Source organism: Ammospiza caudacuta, chromosome 7 (genome assembly GCF_027887145.1).
Source record: "Ammospiza caudacuta isolate bAmmCau1 chromosome 7, bAmmCau1.pri, whole genome shotgun sequence".
In the NCBI taxonomy this organism is placed as follows: Eukaryota; Metazoa; Chordata; class Aves; order Passeriformes; family Passerellidae; genus Ammospiza; species Ammospiza caudacuta.
Window position 1 is genome coordinate 34,552,328 of NC_080599.1, and position 22,227 is coordinate 34,574,554.

A 22,227-nucleotide genomic window follows, 5' to 3' on the forward strand; every position below is an offset into this window, starting at 1 on the left:
ACCTTTCAATAAACAGCTGCTCTCTGAACGCTGGCCGAGCTCATTTGTCTCTGCACAGGCGGCGCGCTGGGCCCGGCTCCGCCCGGGCCCGCCCCGGGGCCGAGGCTGCGCGGCCGAGCCGACACAGGCGGCCATGGGGCGGCCGTGGGGCGGGTGGCTGCTGCCCGTCGGTCTCCTGCAGCTGCTGGGCCCTGCCGGCGCCTGTCCCTGCCGGGACCCGCGGCTGTGCCAGCCCGTCACGGGCCCCGCCGGCTTCGAGGTGCGCGGCCCCGGCCCGGGCGGGCGCTGGCGGCGCAGGCGGGGCCGGGCCCGGCGGCAGCGCCGCTCGCAGCAAGTGCCGCGCCCCGGGCGCCGCTCTCGAACGGGGGCCCTGCGCTTGGCCCAGGCCGGGCAGGGTCCCCGGGCAGGGTCCCCAGGCAGTGTCCCCGGGCCGAGCAGTGTCTCCGGGCAGTGCCTGGGTCGGTGCTGCCCCGCACTCGGCCCCGGCTGCCATCCGTGCCCAGCGGGGATGTGCCGCTGCGGGAGCCGCGGGAGAATGCTGCTCCTGCTGAGAAGCGCTCAGGGATAACCAGGGTGCTTTTTACCCCTTTTCCAGGTATTCGTGTTTGATGTGGGGAAGGAAGCCTGGAAATCCTATGACTGGTCCAAAATTACCACTGTGGCGGCTTTTGGGAAGTACGATCCTGAGCTCATGTGCTATGCCCACTCCAAAGGCTCGAGGGTAGTACTGAAAGGTTGGTTACACTGGAGAAACATGGGAGTTTATGATACGTGAATAAGATAAGGTACACAGGGCTATATTACCTTGACATTTTACATTCAGTTGTATGCAGAGTATTAAAATCATTAAGAGAATTAATTAATAAGGCTTTAATGAACCCTTGACATTTTGCACGTGCTGGTATGCAGGGTATTGAAACCAGCAGTGGATTGTGCCACAGTAGTAACCAAACCATCCCAGTGACATCTTAATGAAAGTTCTCTTAACAGGGAACATCATTGCTGTGGGGAAAGAGGGAGGAAAGAAAAAGCCGGATATTTGGGTCTGTATTCTGGATCTTATGTGGAGTACACAAAAGACAATGTAAGGAAAGGGATTTTAAGTAATTAGTATTTTGCACTTAAATTAATCCCTCTGTATTAGGAAGTGGTTGAGTTTTAAAACATGCTTACTCAGGAACTCTGTGCAGGTACAAATGTTGATTAGAAAGACAAAGTTCATTAGCTTACATGTTGTAAATACCTTTTGGCTCTGTTGAGAAAAAGCAGAATCCAGGACTACATTGTGGAAAACAGCAAATGTTAAACACAAAAGTAGCTTTCCTCTAAATATGACCAGTTAAAATGCTAAAAGTACTTTGATTTCAAGAAAGGTAATTTACAATAGCTAAAAGAATATTAAGCAGAAGCAAGAAGATTAAAATTATAGAAAAAGAAAGGAACTTAATTTTAACACCACTCTCTCAAAGAACCTTGGTAATCTTTTTTGGGGTGGTTTCTCAAAATTATGCTCCAGGAAAAAATTAACTCCTTTGTATTTTACCAGTATTGATATGGGCATTTTTAATGTTGTGTTTAAATTTGTTGGTTAACTAAAGACAAACTTTTCCTTCCTACTATTACTGTGGTGCAAATGCATGTTAACTCCTGAAGGCCTCTTGTCCAGGTGATGTACCTCTTCAGGAAATTGTTGATCCTGCTAAAAGAGCAGCATGGATATCCCAACAGGTGGATCTTGCAAAAAAGCAGTATATGGATGGAATTAACTTAGATATAGAGCAAGAAGTTAATGAAACCTCCCCTGAGTATTATGCATTGACAGAGCTTGTTAAAGAAACTACAGATGCTTTTCACAGAGAAATAGCTGGATCACAGGTAATAATAATGTACTTTATGCAAACATTAAATTTATTCTTATGAAATGTAAGGACTTTTGGCAGTGCTGTTTAGCAGATGAAAAAGTTTATGCAGATCTAAATATAATATTCTAGTGAATGCTTAATTATGGATGTTAGCTGTGATATAATCTTGTAAGAATCACTCTTTTTGACCTGTGTGAATTTCAATGAGAGATGGGCTTTGCTGAGATTTGTACATACAATGTTACTGCTATGTGTGAGCTGGCAGTTTTTAGTGTCCCTTAATGAATTGTTGAAAGTAGGGCAAATACAGCCTGCTGGGGCAAAACCTTGATAGATTTTTGGTAAACCTATCATGCAAGTTTTCAAGATTTGCACCATGCTTCATATTTTGGGGGGTTTTCATATTATATTGTAATTTCTTTGGTGGTATATGTTCACTAATGAGGTACTCACTTTATTATCTTCTGTTTGTTTGATCAGATGAGCAGCTTCTTCTATAGTTCATTATTATCAAGATGTGTTAAACTGTACCATTTGGGAAATACTGTGTTTAAAAGTCATAGCTTTTTTGGGTTTTTTTTAAGAGATAACAAGGGCACCTAAGTGCCATACTTGGTACTAAATTGTGCATTTTTCCTTCAGGTAACCTTTGATGTGGCTTGGTCTCCAGCATGCATAGATAAAAGGTGCTACAACTACACTGGGATTGCAGATGCCTGTGACTTCTTATTTGTGATGTCATATGATGAACAGAGCCAGATCTGGACAGACTGTGTTGCAAAAGCCAATGCTCCTTACCTGCAGACTTTAGTTGGTGAGGACAGAACACCTCCCCAGGAGTCAGAACATTGCCATTTGCTCACATGAGTAGATAGAAAAGAGGGCTTTTTCTCAGACAGGTTTATTTTGCTATTGTTGCAGTAAGGCTTTGAGTGTGCTCAGATGTGTGTTGTCAGGGTATGAAGACAGTGTCCCTGGTCCTTATGAGCCTGCAGACAGACAGACCTTCAGCCTTGTGTGTTGGTCCCTGTAACCTCAGGAGTGCAAAGAACGCTTTTGGAATGACAAATGGCAGCCAGAGCAGTGGTGTCTGCCTGGGATTGCAGAGAACCTGAAACATTTCTCTCATCTTTTGAACCTCTGCTCAGGGCAGATGGTTTAGAGTGTGAGAAACTGGAGCAGTTACTGGGATCTCAGTAGAGCAAGCCTCTCACTCACTGGAGAGTGCAGGTGAAGGCAAAGGACAGCTTGCACCTTGGCTTCTGGGTATCATGCAGTGGCTCTGGCCCTAAATTAATTGTAAGAATAAAAAGCATAGGAAAAGTAAATGATGCATGTTAATTTTTGTTTCCCTCAAAACTAGGATATGAAGAGTACATTGCTATGGGCATTGATCCTAAGAAGCTTGTGATGGGTGTCCCCTGGTATGGCTATGACTATGTCTGCCAAAACCTATCCACGGTAAGGTGAAGATTATTTGTTTGCAATCAAACTGTTAATTTTTTTCCCTGGAAAGATGTAACTAGATTTTGGTAATCTTGTTTTTGGACTGGGAAATACTGTGGTCTGATGGATAAGGGCATCAAGCTGGGACACAAACCAGAATCTTTTGCTTGGCTGATAACTCATGAGCAGTGTGTTACCAGACATTTTAGCTCCTTAGGCAGCCTGAACCCCATGACATCCAAGCCCTGTGTTTGGGTAAGGAGCTATAAATGTTATCTCTATGAGAAGAGATGAAGTCCAAAGGCCCTACAACACTTGTATGTGCCTTCTGAACACCACTGTAAAGACAGGTGCAACAACCTGTAGCAAACCTACAACTGTTACAGCATAGCAGTTTATGAGGTCTCAAATATTACTTATGAAAAATGTAAGGGTCAATTAAAGGTGGAAAAGATAAGACAACTGTTTAAGCTGAAGGGTATCCATCCAGTCCTGCATTACTGCAGAAAAAAGAAAATGTAGCTGCTTTAATTTACTTTTTTCTACAAATAGTATCTGCTAGATTTGCTTGAAGACTTGGAATTTTTGTGGCCCTCACGCTTCTTGTGAATTGTTCTTGGCTGTACTCCTATTCTGGAGTTGAGGGTATCTCACCTGACACTCGTGGCTCCCTGTTTGTTTTCCAGGAGCATGTTTGTTCCCTCCCCAAGGTGCCTTTCCGTGGGGCTCCCTGCAGTGATGCTGCGGGGAGCCAGGTGCCCTACGCAGCCATCATGAAGCAGGTGAACAGTTCTCTCTCAGGGCTGCTGTGGGATCAGGTGCAGAAGGCTCCATTTTATGAGTACAAGGTAAGAGTCTTTTTCCAAGCCACTGAGGTGTGGAGTAAACATTCATGAACCACAGATCTTTGACTATAAAGTTATTTGGGTTAGATTCTTCCTTTTATGTTTTCTACGTTTTGGTTTGGTTTGGTTTTTTGGGTACCGTAAAGGATCGCTGCAAATTTGTCTTGAATTCCTAGTCTGAGAGAGGGATGCAGTGCCTGAAGACTACAGGAATAATAACAATCTCTATTACTTTCTAGTCTTCTTGAAATACTGTATCATGTCAAAAAGGACATTTTGGCACAAAGACATCCTATAGCTCCATCCTTCACTGTTAGAGTTACTTTCATGAGTTGATAAATGATTTAAACTAAAAATGATTCTGAGATTCTCTTAATTTTGTCTAGCTTGATGCCTTGCATGCATGTTCTCTTCTGCATTTGTTTTCTACATGGACACAGTGAAAGAGTCCATAAATGACTGTGCTTACAAGAACACCACAGTGTGTCCATTTTGTCTTGTTTCTTTAAACATTATTTAAGTTTCACATGTTGGTGATAAAAAGATGTTGTAAGCAATGACCAGGTAAAAGCAGCATAACCTTGATAAAATTTTATACCCTCCTCTAAAACCGCTTATTGCTTAAAAAACCCACAATCTCAAACTAAGTTCACCTGTTATCTTAGATACTGTATCTGAAATTTTAGCTGTATTTTTAAAAAATATTAAAATACAAATTAGATAAGCCTTTTTATCTAAATAGATTCAGTTAAATTGTGTCACTGTTCTATAACTAATATTCTACAATTTTAAAAAATCCAAATATTTGGCTTAGAATTTTTAATTGTCCCATGTGACAAAGAATTGATAAATCAGGAAAATATTAAATAAATCTACCTAGCTTGTTTCTCTCAGTTTTTAGTTGTACTTTTAACTGTGTTCAAGAGAAAATGTGATCACTGAGACTGGTATTTAAATATTTTTCTAGGATTCTGTTGGTCAGTTCCACCAGGTATGGTTTGATGACCCTCACAGCATCTCTCTAAAAGCAGCATATGTGAAGAGTCGAGGCTTAAGGGGCATTGGCATGTGGAATGGAAATAGTCTTGACTATTCCAGGGAAGCTGCAGCAGAACAACAAACTCAAGCAATGTGGCAAGCTCTGACACCATAAGAACTGTGTAAACCCTTGATTTAGAATGATGAAAATTGGTAATTTTTTTATTTTGGCTTACACTATCACAGATTTTAACTTTATATAAATATATTGTGATTAAAAAAAAACTTTAAAAACGAGGCAAATCAATCTTGTTTTATATGCAAAGCTGTATTTTCATTCTTCAGAAAGTTCCATTGTTGCTTTGGAACAACAATCCTTGTATCAGTAGGTTTTTTTAAGACTGCTCATCTTTTTAATTTTTCACAGTTACTGTAAGTTGGTTAATGCTTGCACCCAGTGTGTGTCTGGAAACAAGACCAATTGATGGATTTACAGGGCAGTCTCATAATGATGCTTTGCAAAAGCTGCCAGGTGCAGCAAATACTTATTCCTGTGTTACATGGTGCAGTCTCAGCCTTCTGACTTCCCAACCCAAACAGTATTTTAGCTAAGTTGCTCTAGAATCAGATTAAACAGAATACTGGAGAGACAGATTATTGATTATATCCAGCTTGGTTATTCTTCTAGATGAAAAGATTTTTATGGACTGAAGAAATTACATAACATGAACTAGTTGCTGTTAAGATTTATATCAAAGTTGTTGTTAGAAAGGAATATTCAATAAACTCCAGTTTCACTGTGCTTATGTATCACATAAATTCCGCAGTTTCAAAAACTGAAAATCTCTGACCTTAGCTTGAAGAAGAAGCATTAATATGAAGGTGACTTGGATGATGTTTCCTTCCATTTCAAACTACTTTACTTCCTGAAAACTAGAATTCAGAAGCTCATTTAATAAACTGCATATCTATTTTCCCACACACCCTAAGATTTATTCAGTAGCTTGTTTTTTGTTTTTATGGGGTGTTGCCTCTGAGATAACAGGAGATTATGGTTTTTTTCTAGTTCATATTTTCATAAAATCATTTCCCTTAAGAAGTTGTATAACTTTTTAAAATACACATAGTGATGTAAAGATTAGCTGGTATTTACAGGATTTTTTTTGTTGAATAAAATGCTGCTCTTGGTAAGGCTTGTAAACAAGGCTTGTTCTGTGTCTGTGCTTTACTTGTTTTACAGCTTACAGCCCACACTGCTTGTCTGCTTCTCAGAACTGTTTCACAACCAGATTAAAGTGCAACTGGGCCCTGCTTAAGTGACTCCATTAATTAAAAAAATTATTTCATTAGGTAGATGTAGTCATTTGTGGGCTTGGTGGGATTTTTGGTTTGGTTTGGCTGGGGGGCTTGGGGTTTTTTTGTCTGGTTGGTTGGGTTTTTTTGCTTGCTAAAGAGTTACCACAGTATGGCAGCATTACCATAATGGCTACTGGGGCCAAGACTGGAAGACTTCATCTGAAGTGTCTGCTTGATATTACAGGGGATGGAAAGCAGAAGGTGAAGCCTGCTGCTCTTACAGAAACTAAAAAATTCCCTTGACAAATCAGGTGGCTTTTCACTAGAACACCACTCTATAAGTCTTAAGAGAAACTCCTACATTTTATACATATATATATATATATATATATATATATATATATATATATATATATACACACTTCAGAACCTTAAATGCTTAAATACCGTGCAATGGATATTTGCTGAACTGAGAGTCTTCTGCTATGAATATCTGACCTGCAAAATTCTGAGGGCCAGCTGACTTAATTACAAAACTCTCCTTCCTGTAGCAGTCAAGAATCATGAATTGACAATACTATACTTTAAATTTAGGTGCTGATTTTCCAGTAGCTGGTAGCCTGCTTTCATATCTTAAATAAGACACAATTCTTAAATAGAGAATGTGAGCTTCAACCCTGAATTAGGCAAAAGTGGGTGTAGTTTTAATAATTTATTCAATCCTTTAGCACTAAAATCTTTGTTAAGTCCTATCTTTAAGAAAATAAATTGGATAATGGGTGGTTTGACTCAAGACATTTCTAACTTAGTTCTTCTGAGAGCTGCATAATTTTCTTATCCCATAACTTATTTCCCATGAGTGTTTCACTTCCAGTTATAAATACAGCCTTGATAGCTTTTTAGCTGAGATTAATTTCTAGCATGTTATTCTTCTGCTCAATATAATAACATCTGGTTTGCAAAGAGGCAAACAGCAGAGCTAGAAAAAATTCCTATGAAGAGGATTCTAATTCCTCTTTCAGATAATTGTTAATCTCAGGGCAGGTGTGATCTTGGAATTAAGGAAAGGCAGAACATGCAGGAGTGTAAATTGGACCAGGATCATCATTTTACTGGCCCAAGAGAAAGCTTGCAGGCAAGCTTTCAAACTACAGAATACTTAATGTTTTTGTGCCTTTCCTAATAAGAGAGGGAACAAAACCAGCTAGATATGGAAAAAAGTGAGATTATCTGAGATTTTGTTTATGCTTCATAATAATACAGTAATGATACATTGGTAATTTATAGATAGATGTACTTATAATGACAAAAACATGCTCCAGTAAATAGCCAAATAAAGTGTTGCTGTATTTCTACAGAAACTATATTTTAATAATGTCTAAAAAATAGAATGTGTGAGCCTGAAAAAAAGGACAGGAGGTTATAGATTTTAGGTTTATTTCTTGGTAGGTATGTAGTTAATCAAAGAACATCAGCATGCCACTGGCATGTTACACAATTAACTAATTTGCACTTTAAAAATAACAGCTTAGTTTCAGCTGTTACTAGCTTAAACTGTATGTTTAAGTAGTTGACTGATCTTACAGTGAGATTTAAAAAGAAGTGAGCTGCATTACCTCAGTAGCCTAGTATACAAATTCCACAACATTTATATAGTTAATGTCTTTTTTACAAAATTACTTCAAGAACATACAAATTAATGCTCTGAAACTCTCTTTCCCATACACCAGAGAGCTGTACATTTCACAGATGTTACTCATGTCATCTTCTTAAATTCCTGATTTTCTGGACTGGAGAATTAAAGCTGAATGAATCTTCTTCTGGGTCAGTTCTGCTCCCAGTGCTTGTAAATCAGATGTTGCTTGCTTTCTCATCTGCAAAAGAACCCATCATTTAAGGAATGCCAATTTAAGAAGGCTTTTTTTGGAGGTGACATGCATATAGGTTTATATAACTAAGACTGAATTTTATACAGGATGGCTGAACACAGAATGCATCTTTCATCTGTGAAATTTTATGTGTCCTAGCACCACTTTGTTCTGTAATTTGCCTTGATGTTTTGGAAACAACTGCAAAAATAATTGTTCTTTCCACTCCTTGCTAGACAATGGAGGAGTCATAATAATTCCAACCACCCTGGAGTAGCCAGTAAACAGGAGCATGGGCAATCTCTGTGATGTAGAACACTCCTACTTCAAGCTTTCAGAGCTGGAAAGATGTACAGGGTGAAGGCCTATACCACCTCTTCCCTCCAAAAAGTGTCATAGGCAACACTGATATGGAATAAAGCAGATGAAGAGGTCTGCAATCTTCTTAGACAGCTTTTTCTCTTTCTTAGTTTTTTTGGGGGACTTTTTTCATTTTTTTTTCCCTTTATACCATTTTTCTTTTTTTAGCCATGGTCTATTTATTATTGCTCAGTGCCTCACCACACCAGGTGTATTTCTTCAATTACCTTTTGAATGAAATGGGAATTTCATGAACAAGATTGTGAACCTTAGCTTACATAGTACACTGAGTATCTAAGTTTCTTGGATGCCATACATTCCAAATCATCTGATAACCTGTGTCCTGGAGTAATTTAGCTCAAATGCTAAAGTCACAACACCTAACACCTTAATACTAACAGCATAAAACAAGAACTGTTTAGCAAATATTTACATCATCTAATAATTGAGAAGTTCTAATTTTTTTCTATACATTTTCACATTTTGACTGTTCTAATAAAAGGCACAGTACCTTAATTTCTATGAGGAGTCTCATTTTTGTATCCTCTAGCTTCCTCCTCAGTTGATGGAGTTCGTGCTGCACTGTGGCAATCCGGATGATTGTGTAATTCTGTGTGAAACAACAACAAACCTCGAGGTGCAGCATTAGTGCATCTGTCCCTCACTGGGTGTTCCTTCACCACTCAGAAACAATCCTCTAACAACCTCTTTCCAAATTCCCTGTCTGCCCAGCTGGCTGGTGCCTGCCTGGCTGCACGTCGCCCTTGAGGGCTGGGGAGAACCCTTTGCTCAGCCTCACCGCTCTGCAAATCCCAGCTCCCTTCTCAGGGGGCTGCCCACTACAGAAAAGGACCAATAATGTATCTGAGCATAGCCACAACGCAATGTCAACCCTACTCCTATTTTTATTTCGTAGATATTTCAAGATAGCTCCAACAATACATGTTTGTATATAATATACACTCTTAGATTGTACATGCACACCTTTCAGATGCAAGAAAGGGACATCTATTTTTCCTAGGCTAGCTCCAGTTTTGTTCTCAACAGCCTTGCTTCCATTAATGCATATAGAAAATTAGCAGACACAAGTGTTGGAAAGGGTGTTTCCTCCTTTTCTTTTATCTTTTTTCTTTTTAATCCCTCTGAACTTCCTGTGAAACTCACAGTTGCACAATAGTTGAAGTGCAACCACTTCAAAAGCTACAGATGTGTTTTCTGTGCTCCAAACATTCACTGCCTCCTTGTATGAAATCTTGCATGATAGAAACAAAGTAGAACTGAACAATCCATTAACTACACTTAACAGAAGGGGATTTTGTTAAAAAAAGGTACCAACAGAAAGCAGAAAGAAACAAATGCTCAAACTCAAGCACTTCTGCAGTCTTTTGGAGACAAATGGCCTGAAGGAACTCTGTCCCTCAGATCATTGAGCTAAAGGTAGTTTACAAGTTATTGGTTGGTGATAAATCTGTTATTTTAATTTATGTTTTATACAAAAAACCCTCAGACTGTGAAAAAAGAGATAATAAATAATACAAGCAAATACCTTGGAGGTTGTTGTTTTGTTTGGTCGTTTTTGGCTATTTCTGGCTTCCAGTTGCAAGAGCAATTTCTGGTGGCAAAGCTCTAAATCTTGTTGCAGTTTGTTTAAAGTGTCCTCCAGTGAAACTGTAGCTTTCTTGGTTTCAAAGTACTTCTTCTTCCATTCCTCACGCACTGAACAGGAGAACAGTAACAGGGTTTGGTCTTGTTCACCTTATCATAAGGTCTGCTGAAGGCAGTCATGACAGCTCATCCCACAAGCTTCAGCTGGCCAATGCACCCACTGAAACATGACAGGAGGTTTCTTTAAAATAAACATGTAGTGAAAAAAATCTTCATTCAAGTTACATTCTCTCTAAATGCAATTGAATTTTCACATAAACCTGCAACAAAGGGCTCTGTCTGTCCACTGAGATAAAACACAGGGTCTAAACCCAAAGTTTATTCAGCCTGGCTGTTCTGCAGCACCTAGGTGCTCCTGTGAAGAGTGGTATGCCCAGCACAGTCTGAATTCCACTGCTCTACTGTACCAGAAAATGTAGCATTGTAGATTTAAGCAAAATTTATGCTCCTCATGGACAGAGATTTGGAACAGCTTCAGTTTGACATCCCAAATTATAGGGAACAGTCAGTTACCTTTACACTTCACTATGATTCTCCCTGTGTTGTCAGTGTGCTATCAAGAGGTGGCACATCAATGCCCCTGACTGTGGCAGTCTTATGGCCACTGCAAATCTGCAGTGTCTTAAATGAATCCCTTCTTTCAAGGCATAGTTTATGGGAGCAGGACAAGTGAAACTTACCCAAAACAGCTCAGCTGTTGGAGGATGACTCTGTGCCAGGTAACTGAGAGTGCCTGTCAGCATGGCACTCTTAGGAGGCTATTAAATACAGGCTTGGATGGCTGTTACTGCAGAAAATGCTCTTTCCTTAATATCTTGTAAAGAAACATGCTTGCTATGTGCCCTTACTTACAAAACTCTTCAGGTCTGATTAAAAAATAAATTCAGAGGTACAGATGCTTGTTGCACAACCTGCAGAAGCTGTTTGAATCCTTGTGAAATAACCTTTATTTTACCTAACTGGATAACATAATTTAAGGCAATGCAGGTGCCATTTAGGGCTTATCTCTACCTTGAATTGCAGCTCCATGCTATTACAGAGTTACTGCTTCACACACCCAAGTGTGGGGTTTTTAAATACAAATTCCCCAGGCTGTGCAGCCATGTCCTTAGAGAATAACTGAAAGAATGATCTCTCCTTTCAATGAGCTACAAGTAATATTTGAGACTAGTAATGACTTAGTGACATTTAAGCACAAAGAGAAAGCTCTCAAAACATCAAAATTATTAAATCTCATTTCTGTATAACTGGGATGTGACTTAGGGAAGATAGTTTTAAGTATAAACTTGAAAATAATTTTATGAAGAATATTTATGCAAAATTTCAATGAGATTTGACCTTGTTAAAAACCAAAGTTTGTCCAGCTTGTCACAACAGGCTTGGAACTTCCATGTCATAAGCTGAATACCATTGGATAGGAGGAACAAAAATTATTATGCTGCAATTTACCTGAAGCCCTATCAACACAGTACAAGCCTCTTGTAAGCTAAAGGCAGGATTAGAAAATGCCAGGCTGCCCTGGGCCTCAGAGAAAAGCCTGCAGTAGTTCTCTGAGCACTGCACATACATGAGACATAACTTGAATAGTTTAGGAAAGCCAGAACAACCTTAACTTTATAAGACATGCCACAAAGAAAAAAAAAGTGTAAGGAAACATTGCAACCTTGAATATTTCTAGCATGCTATTACACAAAATGAGTCTTCTTGGAGCTATTGGTTAGCAGACTGATCTCTCTGTAATTAAGCTCACTGACAAGGAGACAAATATTTTCACATTGGTTTCACTGTAATTTCTCAATCAATCCAAATTCCAAAATAAATTAAAAGTGTACCATGGTATCCCCTCAGCTTATTTTGCTCCAGTAGCCCTTTAGCTTTTTTTCTCAGTTCTTCTCTAGTTTTTTCCATGCGCCTTCTGTCTTCCTTCATTTGTTGCAGTTGTTCTGCCATCCTGTTTTCTAAAGATATTACAATTATATTTAGCAAGCATTTGAATACTCTAAGGACAAAGGATCAGTCAAGACTTTTGTAATGCACTCATCACAAATAATGCCAAAAGCTCTGCCAGAACAAGCAATAGAAACAATTTCATTTTAATCAGGTTTAATTTTAAGCTAACTTTTCAGAATGGCTGGTGCTTTAGAAAAAGGGGGAAATCCAGCATGCATCCAGGCATGCACAAACACATGCAAACAAACATTTCTGTATGTTTAGACAATGTATCACTAAAACTATGTAAGCAAGAAATATATTCACTCCATACATTGCAAACTCTTCTCAATGAAGCCTAAAAAGCCTCCAAAAGACTATTTCCTGCTTAAAATACATTGCAATAGAAACTGTACAGAAATCTTGCCTGAAACTCCAGCTTGCAGGACAATATCTGAGACTTTCACTAGTCTGCAACAATAGGTCTAACACTTAACTTCTCACTATCCTCCCCCTCAGCAACACCACTTGTGGTTTTCTTTGCTACATTCTCACTTGAGACTGCAGCATTTAATCTGATCTCCCTCCTTTTCTCCTTCCATCCACTTGACAAGTTGGGTTTTCTAGTGCTGGGAACCTGCAAAGCTCTAGGACAGCCCATGCAATCATAAATACCTGGAATTTTCCATTAATAAATTAAAATTTGTAACAATACTGTGAATTAATGCATGTATAGTATAGGTATTTATGTCTTCATTGAGTCTTCAGTCTTGATTAAAAGTTCACTTCCTTGTAATTTCTTGGAATCATGTACTCGCTGCTTGAATTACAGGAACTTGAGCTGGATTTACAGTAAATGCCAAAAAAGGTGAACTAGGAGCAGAAATACACTCTTTTGGACAAGTAAGATGATTTTGCTTGTTTTCATCTGCCTATAGAGTCAAAAGACACAACTATAAGTACATCACCATAATCCTGAATAGTTACATTAGACACATGCCCTGAAAGTGGCCTGAGTGAAGGAGAGGGCTGAATTTGACTTCAGGCAGGATTTTTTAGTCTGTTACCAGTACCCATGACCACTAAATTACAAACAGCTGGATCTCTGCAAACAAAATGAGAGTACTGAACACTTCATCACACAGAACACACAGACAAAACTACAGATTATTGCTACTGGTTCTTGTCCATGCCCATAACCCCCAAGTTACTGATAGTCCCATGCAAGACCAGGAGCTAAGGGCCTTAAAATGGCCACCTGGTTTGTTAATTATGAAATCAAAACCTGCCAATTTCTAAACTAAAATCTGTAATTGTAGATTTTAATTGTTTAGAAAGATAGTTGATATTCATTACAAAATCTAAGCTAAGTAGCACAGCATGAATAAACTTTTCTCAATTATTCTCAAATCTTTCATATTTATAATGAGTCACCAGTCTTACAAAATGAGACTGTTTCTAGGTGGAGGACTTTATTTATTGCTCAAGATTACTAGGAATGTTACCTTGAAAAACATACCTGATTATCCAGTTTTTCACCAAGAACAACTCCAGTCTTCTTAGTTCTGTTTTGCTGCAAGCTAAGATAAAATCAAAAAAACAAGTGAAAGTTCACCAAAATGTTTTTCCCTGCTTTTCTTTCATTTATTTGAAGTCTATAAAGTAAGTTTGTATTGGTGAATTAATATTATCCATTATTTTAGGAGATGTATTATTTGCTAACCTTTGTTTTTTGTGGACATAATCTGTAGTTTGGTCTTCCCTTATTTTAAGATTTTCAGCACCCTGTATTCTGTCTCTTCTTAATTTGGTATCTTTTTGGTGCTCATTATTTTCCATGTTTGCTAGTTCTGTGACAGGATAGTGATGACAAAAACACATAGATTACACTTGCAAAAATCAGGCTGGTTTGACTGTCAATGACTGGGCTTTCCAACCTGTATTGGAAATTCAGTGAATCAACACAGCAAGTGGTGTTATCTCTAGGATTTGGAAATGCTCCATAAATAACAGAAGAAAGAAATCAAGGGGGAAAAAAGGTATTTTTGTTATTAGAATTTATATCTGACTGATTCCAGTGATTAGGCAAATGTATCAACTACAGTAAAGTGTTTCTCTATATCAGCACACAGTGCTAATGAAGGACCACATCTCTCTGAAACACATCATCATTATTTTAAAAAAATGGAATATTGCTCTCATAGTGCTATTCCAACTTACACTTTAATTACAGATTTCTTAAAACTTAGCTTTACTTTGCTTTAGCATAAAGGCAATAACAAACATGTGTACCCTTTTGATATTTAATGCAATTTTGGGGTCTTTGGTTACCCTGGCCTTGTTCATCACTGTGGTTTACATGAGTAAGAGCAGTTCCTTTGGCTTTGTCATTCCACCTAGGAGCATTGCAGTCTTCTTCCTGTTGGCTGAGATGATTCTGCTCAGAGGTCTGTAATACCAGGTCCCACTTTCCAGACTCCTGGTCTGCAGGATTGGAATGACTTGGTGTGAAGAGAGATCCATCAGATCCACTTGGATCTGTATAGTAATTGATAATACGTCAGAGATATTATTTACTGTGTGGTTAACATTTACTGTAAATGTTAACCATAATATTTGTTTTTCTTCTCATTCATCACCCTCCTTCACCACACTGGTTAAGCTTACCTTTTTCTTCAAACTGTTTTTCTGGAATCCTGTTGTTATTGTCTTGCTTATTGTTTGTGTGTGAAACTGGAACAGGCTCTTTCTCACCCCATTTCACAGGACTGGGCACTTCCACATTTTCTACCTGATGCCTGCTTTGTATTCTTTCTAAAAATGGTTTGCCTTTTTTAGGTTTCTGTTGGGAAAGGCTGGATAATCTTGATCCATGACCAAACCTATTAACTTTTTCACTAATGTGATGTTTCTGTTGAGGTGATGATAGCAATGGATAAACATCTTCAAAATAATCCACTCCAGGTAGTAAATATAATTCAGGATAAAGTGCCTGAAATTGCAGATTATATCCATCAGACACAAAGAAAATGTGCAATGTAAAGTTTTAGAAAATGGTACCTTACAAGCCACTCAGTACTTACATAAGGAGGAGCAAATGACTTCAGTTCCAGTTCTGTTTCCTGCTTTGCTTTCACCTCAGAAGATAAAGTATGGAAACATAACAAATAAAATACTTTTTTCATCAATAGTGTTGCATGTGACATATGCACTCTATTGTCATTTTTTACATACTGCATTCTTTTATAACCATCACCATAATCTGTAGTGGCTTTATGGAGTAAAAGTATTTCAGAGTACATTTGTATTTTCTGACAGAGTTCTGCAACTTTGTCTATTTTTCAAAATCTTAATCACACCCACAAGATTACATGCACGTACTGAATGGTTTTTTATCCTTTGCATCTGATCCAACAATCCCAGGAAAAGAAAATTTGCAACTTTCTTTATCAAAAGTTGCTTCAAGCTGAATCTGGACAGAAATGCTGAGTCTCACGTAATTTTCTCTATTTCCCTAATACAGGAATGCAAAATATGGAATGTATATGGGAAAAAAAGTCAAATATTATCCTATGTCTTCTTGTATTTATCATTTTCCTTCATATTCTTTTTGTGACATACACTTTCACATTTAAACAGTTGTCCTGAAAACAAAGTCTAAAATAGTCAATATATATTTGAAATATGTGCTCCAACGTAAGGAAAAGAAATCTGAGCTTACATTCAAATAATTATATTGAATTAAACACAAAGGTTCTATATAAAAAAGGAAGAGCAAATGAACATGATTTTAGTTTATGTTTATCTTTTCATTTAAGAGACCCCTGCTTGCAAGTAGGGCACAGCTCTTAGTTCTGCTTACATTGTTAGAGTTGTGAAACAGAAGACTAAGGGGAGAGAACACTCAACAAATATTTGATCATGGAGATGTAATTCAATGAGGTTACCATGACCCTAAACAACAAATAAAGCAGTTGGTTTATTGCTTTACACTTTGCTATAAAGTTAAACATCAAGCAACAGTAAATATCTCAAAGAGAAACTGTATCTTTCATTTGTCTCTATAAATCCTCATGTAGGTTGCCAGTACCTTTAATTCTCTATTAACATAAAATATTTTATTCATTTGCTGACATTATAAAGGCAGGAAAATTTCTCCATTTATCTCTGAACTATGTGGGGATGAAAATGAATCATCTTACTTATTGTCATCCAGTTAAGAAGACCTCAATTCACTGAAACATATGAATACTTTCCAATTTAGATTGTATCACACTCTTTTAAGTTTCTTTTCATGTATTTCCACCTAGTTTTGCAAATCACTTAGTATTTATTCTAGTCTCTGTGAGAGTGATTTTAGTGATAATTCAACTAGAAATGAAATAAAGAATGGCACCGAATTTCCTGCTTGTAGTTAGTTTCCAAATTCATGAGAAAGAGGTGAAATGAGACATGGAAAAGGTATTCTATACTTACATAAATGACTTATATCTTTGTGTGTTACATGAACAAACTTTCAGTTGGACTAATTTTGAAGTTTATTTAATCTTTAGCTATATTTTGTAAGATATATATTTAGAACTGATGGAGGAACAGTTATGATTCACACATGTAGAGGTTTCATTACCGATATCTCAGGCTGTATTATTGGACTAAACAGTGGAACTTCCAGAGAAGCTTTCATTCAGAGAATATCTTAAATGCTTTTGACAGGTCACAGCAGGAGCCATTACAGGAACTCTGACTGACCTTCCATTGCACTTTGTCAACTGAATAATCCCCAACCTTGTACAGGTAGTAATGGCCTTATGGGTTTGGATTTTTTTTAATGCAACCAGATTTGTCATATTTAACCCATGGACTCACCAAAACCATTATATTTTCACTGGATGGTGACTAATTACACCTGTTGCTTTAAAGGGTACTTGTAATACAACTGTCCAGCTTTGGCCTTGCACTCGGGGAAGCAGATATGCTCTGACAAGAGCTTAGGCTGCAGCATGTTTAAAAGAAATGCTAACAGTGCCCCTAAAATTATCTCTACTTTATGTAATATTATTTCATCTGCAGGAATGAAATCTCTGCTTTACATCATATAACAGAAAAGCATTAAAGAAAAAAAATTAACTTACCACTGCTAGTTTTTTCCCAATGCATTTTAAAAATCTGAATTTATCTGCGACTGTCACTCCACCCAGGTACTCTCCAAGCCTCTCCCGCAGCACTCTTAATGTGATGTGAGGAGACACCCTAGAATGTTGTCATTCATTAATACATCTGTAAGACCAAATAATGATGGCTAGTTAGTAGGAGGGGGAAGATAAAGGTCTGTGCATGCTGGCTTGCACAGCCAGAATGACCCAAACTGGGAGCTGTGTCCTAGAACTGAAGCCAGTTACAGACAGGCCAGAGGGTTTTGGGGTGGCACTCAGAACACTGCACCCTAAGGGCTGTCCTAACATTAACCAGCAAGACTCACCTTGTACACACAAAGGGAACACATGGAAGCTGACAAAATATGAAATTTACTTCTTCAGAATGCTGTTGCTCATCTGCAGATGAATAACAACACCACTGGAAGCTACAGTCATGCACTTCCATACAAGTGACACAGTTTCTTGGGCTGGACCAGGACTGTTGAACATTCCCTTCAAGCATCCAGGGCCAGAGGAGCCTTCAGCACTGTTCACTTCAAGCAGCAGGCACATTCCTTTGCTTTGTCTTTTCCAGCACAAATTCACAGTTGGGTGTGTGCATGTGTGCATGCAAATGTATTTTAAATAAAAACCAAACACTGCAGTGTGAACATTTCCACCATGATTTGAGGATGAGAATGTTGACACAAATATGAATTACATCATTTAATGTACTACTTGAAAGTATGCAAATATTTAGGTAATGAGCTCAGTAGAAAGATCACTACAGAATAAAAAGCATCTCTGCACAATAAATCCAAATGTGCCAGAGGCATACCAAAGCACTGCAGCACAGTACAAGCAATTCTAATTGTTCTAAGCTGCCATATAAGAAACCAGGGAACAAATGCAGGCCTGACACTGTTAATCACCCACTCTGATTAAGTGGCAGGATGATTTTGGCCCAGGCAGCTCTGACTCCTCAAGCAATGCACAGACACAGCTTGGGGGACAGCACATGCCATTCTCAGCAAACAGTACAGACAAGGACCTGCCAGGTCTTCAACATTATCCTGTCAAGGTTTGTTTGCACTTGCAAGCAGCCCTTTAGGCCTTCAGCTCACAGCTCAAGCATGTAGTAAAAACACTGCCATTTTCATGTCATGAACACCATGCTTGCCTCGTATTATTTCAAATACCCTGGACTTAGAGGACCCTCCTCAAGATCATAAAACGTCTGCAGAGTGGACACATCTACAATTTATAATGGGGGAAAAGTATCTAGGTATCCAGATCCTGAGATATAGGGCAGAAATTTAGCTCAAAATTGTTTGCCAGTGCAGCTGCTAGGAAAATGCAATAATATTAGTCTGTCACTTGCTGCCACTGGCTGGCACAAAACAGTCACATACAAGTCACTTGCTTCAGGGTGTCCCTTTAAAAGCAATGCAAACTAGAGCTCATGGCAGGCATCTCATCCAGAAAAAATAAAAGTTTGGCTTCTGTGGTGAGGAATGAGGAATGGAAAAAAAAGCTCACAGAGGCTAAGAAATCAAGTTCATGGGAACAAGAACTCAGGGCCATAGAAAATTACACCCTTAACATCTTCCTCTAATTTCACAGCTAATGGAAGTGGCCTGTACTTTGACCTAGGAATCCTTTGGAAAGCTGACTCAGACAGCACTGGGATTGTCAAGCTGAGTGAACAACAGAGCTATCAACAGGTCCAAGTCACAGGAGTACCAGTAATTCCCTCTCCTGGATTATAATAAAAGAAGTTTTTTAAAATATTTTTTGTTTTTAAAGACAGTGATTCACTGGCCAGGTACGAGTTATGTTAATGGTAATGTCCTTTATCATTGCATAGTACCCCTAGAAGAATTAATTAGCAATTATCTAAGAGTCACTAGCAAGCAACACTATCCAGGTAGATACAAACCCACTGAAATCAGTGAGAATCCTAGTTTAATTTCATGCCTCAGTGAAATAAATTTTCACTAGAAAATATAGGGCAGTGGCAGATGTCTATGACATGAAATTAAGTTACCACTTCACACCTGTATTCTGCACCGCTGCTGCAGACTAGAACAGCAAACAAAATGAGTTTATGCTCTTATTTTCTCTGGTTTTGAGCAGCCTTTCAACAGAAGCAGCTGTGAGAATGAATGCATTCTGCTCTACATGCTCCTACCTGATTGCTGTCAGTCTTTTCAGCTACACTGTATATTGTCTCAAGTGGACAATACAAGACTCAATTTAAACTAATTAAAACCTCTATTCCCTGCACTTTTAGCTGAATTGACAGGTTTTGCACAGATGTAGACAAGGTGTATGTAAAATCTCAGTTTCAATACACACCTTTACATTATTTGATTTTTCTACAACTTGTCACCACACTAGACACTGAATTTTGTGAGCAAAGTGTTTTAGGAGTATTAAAAAAAAATTCAAAGTTTTGACAGATGAAAAATACAACTCCTTGTGCCAGGTTTGAGCCTAGCACTGGGAACCAGGGTATTCTTTCACTAAGTCCTTTAAACAGCTACCTGAGAGCACACACAGCGCACAGCGTTGTGCACAGCCTTTCACTTTCTTCTTTCAAGATGAAAGAGGAAATGCTGCTGGTTCGTGGGCTGTAAGGCTTTCCCTTGAGAAACAAGGCTTCAGCTCTTTCTCTGGACTGAGAAAGCTCAGATCAGCCTACCCCTCTTCCTGGGAACTGAAAGGCTATCCAATCTTCATCAAGCTATTCTCTTGAAGGCTGGCCCATTGCCCAGAAGAATTCCAGCTTTTGATAATCAGACTCAAGGAGACAGAAAGAATGTAAGATATGATTTTACAATATAAGTCTTTCTACAGAAATACTAGCACTGCTCTGGAAGTGCTTTTCAATGTCTACACCATGCCTGACACAGTACAAATTAACATAATGCTGGTTATGGTCACCACTTACACTCCAGACATTTCATTAGACAACAAGTTTCTGCTGCAGATGTAATTGTGCTCTCTAGAGCAACAGTCGGACTAAAAGTTGGACTGAAGGACAGTGTGAAGGACCTACCATGTACATGAAACCTAAAACCACACTCACCTTATAAATCCAGCTGAGACAAATTTGCTAGTAAGAGCTACAGGAACTGTGTTCAGCTTGAAGTTCCACACTTCTGCTGGGACACAAAAAACATGAAGTTCCAACAGCTAGAAAAAAGAGCAGATGTAAATGTATTATCATCCTCTTCCTATACACTTTGGTTTTTTTAGGTGGACTTCCAATTTGTGTAGCAGGAATGGTTCCTTTGGTACTAGCACAGGGACTAGAACAGTGAGGCCCTGTCTCACAGTGATGACTAGATTGTGACAACAGTGACAGCAGAGCAATTTGTGACTGAGTGCCAGCTGAAATAAGTCACATTAGAACAAGCTCCCCAATGGAAGTGAGATAATGGAGAGCCTGTGCTACTGCTGTGTATCACTGTGACAGCAATGGAGAGATCTTACCAAAACCAGTTGATACTCTGGAGTGTCATGACTACAAGAATCCCTCAGCTGAAATCATACCTTTGTTCATCTCATAAAAAATGCAAAGCCCTGAAAGTTTGATTCAAATAGCACCACAGCTTGACTGTGTAATCAAGAAAAAAAATTTTAAAATATTTCTGACTGTTTTAAATAATATTAGCTACCTTGGAAACACAAAAATATTCCTGCTAATGTCTGCAAAAAGAATAACTAAGCTGGCTCTGACCAAGGTTCACTTGGGCTGTGTTGAGACCTGTGGCAGTTGTTGCACTGCTAATTTCCAGCTCTTGGTATTTTTAGTAAAACTCAGATAGTATTGACAAGGGTGATATACTTCCATTTAACTAAAAACCATGCAAATAATCTATATTAAATACTTCCACAAGTGTTGAGTTACTTAATATGAACTAGAAAATAATTCTTTCTACATATACTATTTTAAAATCAGGTATTCTAGAACCTTAATGTATTCTTACATTTTGTTTGTGAAATTTAAAAAATCTGTGTGGAAAAGCACAAAATCTCTCACCTGTGAAGTTCGAGGTCTCATTTGATTCAATGACATGTTGGTCCCTCTGTGTGACCACAGCAAATGCCAGGAAGGCTTTCTAATTTTCTTTTTGATTGAAGCATTCTTTAAGAATGAGTTTCATGATAATCTGTTGTGACAGAAGTTACTCCATAAATATCCTTTTTTCATTTACTGATCTTCATTCCACTTATGAAAACGGAAGTCATGTGCTGAGGCAGAAAGCTTCCAGCTAACTGCAAACAGAACCAACCACACCTTCTACACAAGTGAGTGTCACCTAAGTAACTGGGGGAATTGCTAAATCATAGCCCTGAGCCTCTGAGATCTGCCCTAGAGCATTTCCTCTTAACATTTCCTCCCCTTTCATAAAAATATGAATTTGGTAGTATACAATTTTCTATACAATTCCACTGTTTTCCTAAAGACAAAGACCTAAATCCCCATAAAACAAGATTCTTGCAGGACCTGGATCTGATAAAGTGATGATTATTGTGCACTGCAGCAAACACATTGTGCCAGCCAAATGCAGTGTTCTGAGGAAATGCGACTGTGCTGGGCAACCATGGCAGAAAAATACTTCCATAAATTATAACTGTGGTTCTGTCCTAACATGTTATAGAATCAGGGAACAGTTTGGGTTGGAGGGGACCTTGGAAGGCCAGCTAGTCCAAGCCCTGCAGTGAGCAGGGACATCTCCCACTGAGCCAGGTTGCCCAGACCCCCACGTCCAATCTTGAATGTTTCCAGGGGTGGGGCATCTCCCACCTCTCTGGTTAATCTGTTCCAAGCTTT

The 22,227-nt window shown here is 38.6% G+C and overlaps 2 protein-coding genes across 2 annotated transcripts; one reads left to right on the forward strand and one right to left on the reverse strand.

Moving 5' to 3' along the window:
* Nucleotides 1-62: 62 nt before the first annotated feature.
* On the forward strand, nt 63-6,408 carry CTBS (chitobiase). Its single transcript, XM_058808584.1, has 7 exons — nt 63-259; nt 596-734; nt 1,667-1,875; nt 2,505-2,676; nt 3,226-3,323; nt 3,995-4,156; nt 5,121-6,408. Exons 1-7 carry the CDS (start codon nt 134-136, stop codon nt 5,304-5,306), a joined length of 1,092 nt encoding a protein of 363 aa, XP_058664567.1. The 5' UTR covers nt 63-133; the 3' UTR covers nt 5,307-6,408.
* Nucleotides 6,409-7,827: 1,419 nt separating this feature from the next.
* On the reverse strand, nt 7,828-21,622 carry SPATA1 (spermatogenesis associated 1). The gene is made up of 13 exons (XM_058808947.1): nt 21,433-21,622; nt 20,476-20,582; nt 17,382-17,499; nt 15,333-15,386; nt 14,917-15,241; nt 14,581-14,787; nt 13,973-14,099; nt 13,769-13,829; nt 13,064-13,181; nt 12,153-12,278; nt 10,202-10,371; nt 9,167-9,265; nt 7,828-8,301 (listed from the first exon to the last, which is right to left on the reverse strand). The coding sequence occupies exons 1-13, from the start codon at nt 21,466-21,468 to the stop codon at nt 8,197-8,199; spliced, it is 1,653 nt and encodes a 550-aa protein (XP_058664930.1). The 5' UTR covers nt 21,469-21,622; the 3' UTR covers nt 7,828-8,196.
* Between the last annotated feature and the right edge of the window lie 605 nt (nt 21,623-22,227).